At 41.5% G+C, this 8243-nt stretch overlaps 1 protein-coding gene across 4 annotated transcripts in view; it reads left to right on the forward strand.

Annotated features, from left to right (window-relative positions):
- The window catches only part of DSE (dermatan sulfate epimerase), a 54177-nt gene extending 46491 nt beyond the window's left edge, over window positions 1–7686 (forward strand). For all 4 annotated transcript variants that reach the window (XM_084775373.1, XM_084775374.1, XM_084775372.1 and 1 more), the window contains 3 exons: window positions 261–500; window positions 2916–3123; window positions 5074–7686. In XM_084775373.1, coding sequence (XP_084631499.1) covers window positions 261–500; window positions 2916–3123; window positions 5074–6835 — 2210 coding nt within the window. In that variant the 3' untranslated portion in view covers window positions 6836–7686. The remainder of the gene's footprint in view (window positions 1–260; window positions 501–2915; window positions 3124–5073) is intronic.
- Window positions 7687–8243: the final 557 nt, after the last annotated feature.

The following is an 8243-nucleotide window of genomic DNA, read 5'->3' on the forward strand; positions in this document are numbered from 1 at the left end:
CTATGTTTAATATATAATGATATTTAATATAAATATGAAATAATACTTAATAATTTAATAGCAAATCTTTTAAAAAAACTTCTTAGCTTACATCATGGGCAAACTAGAAAAGGATGTTATTTTATCACGTTGACAAATAAGAGCATTATAAATTGCAATTGGTGATCGTATAGGCTACTTGGATTACTTGTAGGGTTTTGTTTGGCCATGTGTTCACTCATGTTCCGCTTCAGCCTTTACTCACTATTTTCGCCTCTCAGGGTACCTTCAAGAGGCCTACTTGTGGACCAAGCAAGTTCTGACCATCATGGAGAAGTCTCTGGTCTTGCTACGAGAGGTGACAGATGGCTCCCTCTATGAAGGAGTTGCATACGGCAGCTACACCACTCGGTCCCTGTTCCAGTACATGTTTCTGGTTCAGAGGCACTTTGACATCAACCACTTTGGCCACCCATGGCTTAAGCAACACTTTGCCTTTATGTATAGGACCATCTTGCCAGGTATAGCGCAGAGGGAAACCACTGCGTCATTTCTGCTGTGAATTATAAGCTGTAGTGGACAAAGAACTGAGCTTGTGGGGCGGAGCTCGTCTCCTGAAATTCAAGTTTCTTTTTCACCCAAGAAAAATTTTAAGGCATTAAATTTTGGGGCAGCTAGCATGAGGATGTGCAGATTCAGTATTTTATTTGAAACATGATGAATCAAGTACAATTTCTAACCCTCCACAGTACTGCCATTATATATTTAAGCTTGGTAGCATAAACTCATTTTCATGGACCTTAACAAGTTACAAACATTACTGATTGCATTCCACTTCTTTTTCTAGGATCCATACTTAAGACTATTGTAGATTTTGGTTTTACGCATTTTCATTTAAGCTATACAGATTTGAAATGAATAGTACAGTTTTATATTTGAAGCTTGGTATTTTCTTTTGAGTGTTTCATTGAGTTGAGCTATAGTTCTGTGCTAGAATGCTGGCTAAGCATAAATAAGACCCAGGTTTTAATCAATACCTAACATACGATAAAGAAAAGAGGAATAAAAACCACAATGAAATGTCATGATATACATATCTGGTTAAGTATTGTATTGAAATAAATGGCATAGGGTATAGAGATCAAAACAAAAAATGCTATAAAATTGTAATGTCATACTGCTATGTCATTGTGTATCTAAAAATGTATATAATTATTTATATGATTTGATAACTTACTCATTTCTAAAACATGTTTATAATTCTCTTTATTTATAAAGCAGGATTAACAGCAGAAAATTTAGGAGGTAAATTTTCATCAGGGTGGATTGTTCCCCCCTTGCAAAAAGCAATTTTTGGTGCTTCTGATGGTTAATGTCCTAATTTCTTTTCTGTATATGATAAAAAATACCCTGACAAAAAGCAACTTACAAAAGGAGGTCTTTTGGCTTAAAATAATTCCCGAGGGATCAAGTCCATCATGGCAGAAAAGACAAGGTGGCAGGAGGGGGAAGCTGGCTGATAGCACAGCATCTGCATAAAGAGCCAGAGAACAGGAAACTAGACCAGACTATAAAGCCTCAATGCCTGTCCCCAGTGTCATACTTCTTCCAGCAAGCCTAAAGGTTCCATAACGGCTCACAACACTGAAACCAGCTGGGGACTGAGTATTCAAACATAAGAGCCTATGGTGGACATTCCATATTTAAACCCTAACAGTTTTGTCACCTTGGTACAGTGCTAAGGGAGTTTCAATGAAGGGTTATCTAGATTAGGGTGACGTATGGGCATGACTGTGGGAGTTTGTCTCGATTGCGTTATCTGCGCACTGTGGGCGGCACTGTTGCCCAGGAAGGGGCTTCTGAGTGGAGACAGCTAGCTGAGGACGGGTATGCACGCTGAGATCTCACAGCACTCTCTGTCAGGGCTTGGGGCTGCTATAAGTGTGCGTGTGTGTGGTCATTTCCTAAGCTAGAAAAGACTGTAGGAATACATTTCCAGGGGTGGAGGGGTAAAGGGGTGGGCAGGGTCTTAGCTATAGTGCTTATTAATGCAACAAACTTATGGAGCGTCTCTAAGCCAGGTATTGTAATGGGCAATTTGAGAATTAAAGATGAATGTGCCCTCTGATTTTAAGGAACTTGTCGTAAGAGTTTTGACATACATCCTTTATAATACAGTTATATTAGAATGTTGCTTATTAAGCTATTAGGTATCAAATTACTAGCTCTAAATACATTCAAGGTAGCACTTGAGAAGAAATTCTGATTTTATTTTATTCTCTCTCTCTCTGCTATGGTTGATATTACACTAAAAAACCCTTCCTTTCTGCTCTGACATCTGAGTTTGATTTTGATTTTCCTCCCAAACTCCAGCAATGACACCTGGCTCCAGGATTCTTGTGCTTTTTTTTTTTTTTCCTCCTTTAGTTGAGCAGTCCATATTAGCAGCAGCTTCCCTGGGATCTCGGTGTTTTGTCTTCTCCGTTGCATGCAAAATAAAATTTCACTTTACTGGAAGCCAAGCTGCAGCACCTACATGCTTATCTTGGCCTAGAATTAAAGTTGAGCATCAGAGAAGCCTAGTGCACACTCCAGCTTCAGGACCACAGCTGCAGAAGACGGTGTCTGTCCTAGATGCAAGCATCGTCATGTGTAGTGTGGACATGGGAGAGTAAGGAGGGGCAAGTGTGTACATGCTAACAGGTGCGTCTTATCTGCTATCAACTACAGAGCCAAGCTTGCACACAGTGGAACACTTTCAGGGCCATTATGGTAAATTGGTGTGTCATCGCCGCAAACATCACAGTCTTGTTTACTTTTATCTAGGATAAACTAGTGACTGTAATTTTAAAACAGGCTTGATGATCACTATTTGGACCTTCATAGGAATAGTGCAGTTTTCAGTTCAATTTTTTTTTTCAAACTTCTTTCCGCAGGGTTTCAAAGAACCGTGGCCATTGCAGATTCAAATTACAACTGGTTCTATGGTCCAGAAAGCCAATTAGTGTTCCTGGATAAATTTGTCATGCGTAATGGCAGTGGAAACTGGCTGGCTGACCAAATCAGAAAGAACCGTGTGGTGGAAGGTCCAGGAACACCATCCAAAGGGCAGCGCTGGTGCACTCTGCACACAGAGTTTCTCTGGTACGACATATTGAGCTCGCTTTTTAGTCAAATGGTACCCAGGTTCACATTGTGCACTGTTTCCCCCTATAAAACAAACAAGCAAACCCTAAAGGCCCCTGCTCCATCCCACCCAAATAGATACAGCTTTAACTCAGCTCTTATCAGCATCAAAATCTCGGCTTGAACCAGTTCTTCCTGTTGACGATCTAATTACCAGTTGCATTCTTGATTTTCTTGTCCTAAAGATGTCCTAAGCATAGGCAATTTCATAAATGCACCTACTTTGCTTAGATTGCATAGCATTCATTTTTTTAAATCATAGAAGGAGAAACCTCACAATTATGGCTGGATTAATCTGATGATCATACTGCCCTCCCCCCCCCCCAAATCAGTAAAATATTTTGTTTTGTCTTGGTAAATGGAGCATTATAATCCTGTAATGGCACAGCTATTCCCAAGGTTCACAGCTGCACAAAGTGTTTACAGTATTTGACAAGTTCACTTTGATAGTAAAAAGACCATGTAATTCTTTTTGTTGTAATCTTTTAAGCCTAGAAGAAGCTTTGGTCTCTCCCCGCCCCTCTTAAGTATTGCCAACTATGTTGGCTACAAATAAGTTAAAATCAAAACGACAGTGAATCATTGAGTTTTCCAGAGCTATTGAAATTCATACGGAAACCCCAGATTAGCTTCTGTAGAATTTTCTTGACTTTTCCTCCCACCTCATGCGGACAAAGAGAAAAATAACAAGGAGTAACTGCCCATCGTTGTAAAACCCGTTTTGAATTAAAGGCATTATATGCAAGTACTCCTTTGCTCCTTTGGGGGATATGCACAATTGCACAGTTGCTTTTCCACTCATTCATAAATAAGCAACCAAGAGATTCTAGCAAGCTAGCTATACGAGTTAGATTAATGCTACATCTAAAGTTTAAAATCTGCCTTTGTAGGAATATTCAAACATACTAAGAGCTGAGATGATCCTCATTCAGCTCTGCATATTTGTTATGTTACTTTAATTAAGCAAATACTGTAGTAGACCTCAGAGAAGATTACCGATATCCTCACACGGAGACTCTAGAAACGGAGAAAACCAAAGACAAGTTAGACTGACTCAACTCCAGGTGACTGGTTCACTGGGCAAAAGTGCATGTGAGCTAGTAATGAGTCCACTTCCTCTTTCTTGAGCAGTGTGTCACATGAACTTTCCAAGGAAGTTGTCCTAGCTCATCAGAAATAATTATCTGTGTTCTTAACCACTTCAGTGTTTTTGTATTAAGTATCATATTTCACTAATGAACATTGAGCATGAATAAAAACAAGCTATTTCTTATCATAAATTAAAACAAAGCAAAACCTTTGGCTCAGGGCTCAGCAGTAGCCAGAATTTTTAAATGTGCCATTATTAGTTTCTTGTAATTTGACCCATTTATGTTTTTTGGTATGCTATCCGCAGTACATTGTGTCTCCTCTGTGAAGTTCTACCCTAGTTTACAGTTTTAGAAGAAAAACCGTTTGGCAGAGGAGCAGAATCCAGATTGAGCATCAACGCCTGTAGAGCCGCTTTGGTGCTGGTCCAGCAGGGTGTCAGGATCCAGACCCTAACGTGGGGTTCTCAGTTGTGGGGTTCCCCAATGTGGGGCTCTCTAGAGTAGGAGCCTGCTGACCAGAGTTGTGAGGAAATGCTTAAATCTATGAACCCCAGCGATTTGGGTGGCAACTCTCAGATTGCCAAGTAAAGAGTATCCAAGAATGTTTCCATCTCCAGCCAAGGATTGTTAGTAACACGGTGTGTTCCCTCAAAGTCCTGGGTGCTTGACCTTGTGCATGCTGACCTGGTAGTGTTTCGTGATACTCCTCTGGGTGGCTCCCGTAGATTCTGTTTTGCAACCAAATGAATAGTTCTAGGTAGTTGCTTTTACCTCCCATCAGAAAGCCGTTTAACTTTTAAAAACTTAATCCCTTCAGGTATGATGCCAGCTTGAAGTCGGTCCCACCTCCAGACTTTGGCACCCCAACGTTGCATTATTTTGAAGACTGGGGTGTCGTGACTTACGGAAGTGCGCTACCAGCAGAAATCAACCGATCTTTCCTTTCCTTCAAGTCAGGAAAACTTGGGGGGCGTGCAATATATGACATTGTTCACAGAAACAAATATAAAGACTGGATCAAAGGCTGGAGAAACTTCAATGCGGGCCACGAGCATCCAGACCAGAACTCTTTTACTTTCGCCCCCAATGGCGTGCCATTCATTACTGAGGCCCTCTATGGGCCCAAGTACACCTTCTTTAACAACGTCCTCATGTTTTCTCCAGCTGTGTCTAAGAGCTGCTTTTCTCCCTGGGAGGGTCAGGTCACAGAAGACTGTTCATCGAAATGGTCGAAATACAAGCACGACCTGGCAGCCAGCTGTCAGGGGAGAGTTGTTGCAGCGGAGGAGAAAGACGGGGTTGTTTTTATCCGGGGAGAAGGTGTAGGAGCATATAACCCCTTGCTCAACCTGAAGAACATTCAACGGAATCTCATCCTCCTACACCCACAGCTTCTCCTCCTTGTAGACCAGATACACCTGGGAGAGGAGAGCCCTCTGGAGACAGCAGCTAGTTTCTTCCACAATGTGGATGTCCCTTTTGAGGAGACAGTAGTAGATGGCGTCCACGGAGCTTTCATCCGGCAGCGGGATGGTCTCTATAAAATGTACTGGATGGATGATACTGGTTATAGTGAAAAGGCAACCTTTGCCTCGGTCACATATCCTCGGGGCTATCCCTACAATGGGACCAATTACGTGAATGTCACCATGCATCTGCGAAGTCCCATCACCAGGGCAGCTTACCTCTTCATAGGGCCATCTGTGGACGTTCAAAGCTTCAGCGTCCACGGAGACCCTCAGCGGCTGGATGTGTTCGTAGCTACCAGCGAACACGCCTACGCAACTTACCTGTGGACAGATGAGAACGCCGGGCAGTCTGCCTTTGCGCAGGTCATTGCAGATCGTCGGAAAATTCTGTTCGACCAGAGTTCGGCCATCAAGAGCACCGCTGTCCCTGAAGTGAAAGATTATGCTGCTATTGTGGAAAAGAATCTGCAGCGTTTCAAGCCGGTGTTCCAGCTGCTCGAGAAGCAGATCCTTTCCCGAGTCCAGAACACAGCTAGCTTTAGGAAGACTGCTGAGCGCCTGCTGAGGTTTTCGGATAAGAGGCAGACAGAGGAAGCAATTGACAGGATTTTTGCCATATCCCAGCAACAGCGGCAGCAGCGAGGCAAGTCGAAGAAAAGTCGAAGGGCGGGCAAGCATTATAAATTTGTGGACGCCGTCCCCGATATTTTTGCACAGATCGAAGTCAATGAGAAGAAGATTCGACAGAAAGCTCAGATTTTGGCGCAAAGAGAACTGCCCATAGATGAAGATGAAGAAATGAAAGACCTTTTGGATTTTGCCGATGTCACTTACGAGAAACATAAAAACGAGGATTCTGTGAAGGGTGGTTTTGGACAGGGCCGGATGGTGACAACAAGTCGCAACAGAGCCCCTTCACTGTCGGCCTCATACACCAGACTCTTCTTGATTCTGAACATTGCCATCTTCTTTGCCATGTTGGCAATGCAACTGACTTATTTCCAGAGGGCTCAGAGCCTCCATGGCCAAAGGTGTCTCTATGCGGTCCTCCTGATAGATAGCTGTGTCTTGCTGTGGCTGTACTCCTCCTGTTCCCAGTCCCAGTGCTGACACCAAAGTCATGAGCATCTTATGATCATAAGAGTTCATGCGAAAATATATACCGACACCCCCCCAATTTGTTATAATTCCTCCCCCAGATTTATTGGACAAATTTAAAGGAAGACATTTTCTCACACACACACACACACACACACACACACACACACACACACACGGATGTAGAGAACTCAACTGGACTCACAAAGGATGTATCTAAGGTGTGAGAATAGACTTGGCTGTCCCCTAGTGTTTCTGGGAGTCTTTGGCTTTGCTGACTGACCAGCTCCAATTAGACAAAATACCTATTCTATTCTTGAAGTCATATTTCTCTTAGTATAAACAAAAAATGATTTGTGCAGAATTGGACTTTATTGTAATTAATTTAATGTTGTTTGAAGCTTCCAGGTGCTGTATTATGGAACATACCGACACACATAGTTCCAAGCAATACAGGCTTTTAACATGTAAATGATGGTAACTGTTACTATATAGGGCCTGGAAACTACTCAAAAGCATGATCGAATGATGGTGGAATATCATAAATGCCTTTCAATGGAAAACGTGTGCAAATGAAAATTTCTTTGATGGTGTTGGTCAATGCAGGTGTGTGATTTATGGCTTTATACATTTGCTGGATTTTTTAGAAATCATACAAGAACAGGCAATTTCATATTATCTTTCCCTTTTATGTAAAATGTTTGTAGACCCAATGGCTAAAGTTTTCAAAATAAACTATTTTATATCTTGAATCTCAATACCAAAGAACACGGGGCTAACATTTTTGGTGTAATTCTTAAGTTTTCACTAGAAAACTTTCTTCAAGTTTATTTTGCTAAATAAACAATTATAGTTATGATTTGCCCTCCGCTGTTGTGTTTCTTCTGTACTCCATTAAATTCAGAGTGCATTTACGTTTTCCAGAATCTTCCAAGAGAGGTCTTCATTTGGATATTCATTCATGGAACTTACTTGATTTGTCTTTTTTTTTTTTTTTTTTGGCGGGGGGGGGGGGGATTGTTTTTGTTTTTTGTTTTTTGTTTTTGTTTTTTGTTTTGGTTTTTGAAAAACACAACTTCGCTGTTTATATTTTTCTAGCTTAAGCAGGATCCGAGATCTGGTTGCCTAAGTGAAGCAAAGTTTCTCTAATTATGAGCAGTCAAGTCCTCAGGAGCTACCCGCAATATAAGATGTAGTCCACATTTTCTGCCTGAGCAGAGGAAAATGCTATTACCCTTGGACTAAAAGCATAAGTCATCTTACATATAGTGTTTTTGAGTCCAATATATTTCTCCTTTGAAAACCAGGAATGCATTGAGCATACAATTTTGAATAAGAACGTGCTCACTGATTTATGGAGCTAATTGTAATAGCAGCCCTGCTTCTACCCAGGCCTTCTGTGTTCATAGAAAGAGCACTA

Source organism: Acomys minous (assembly GCF_964271855.1).
Source record: "Acomys minous genome assembly, chromosome: 3".
NCBI classification, from domain to species: domain Eukaryota; kingdom Metazoa; phylum Chordata; class Mammalia; order Rodentia; family Muridae; genus Acomys; species Acomys minous.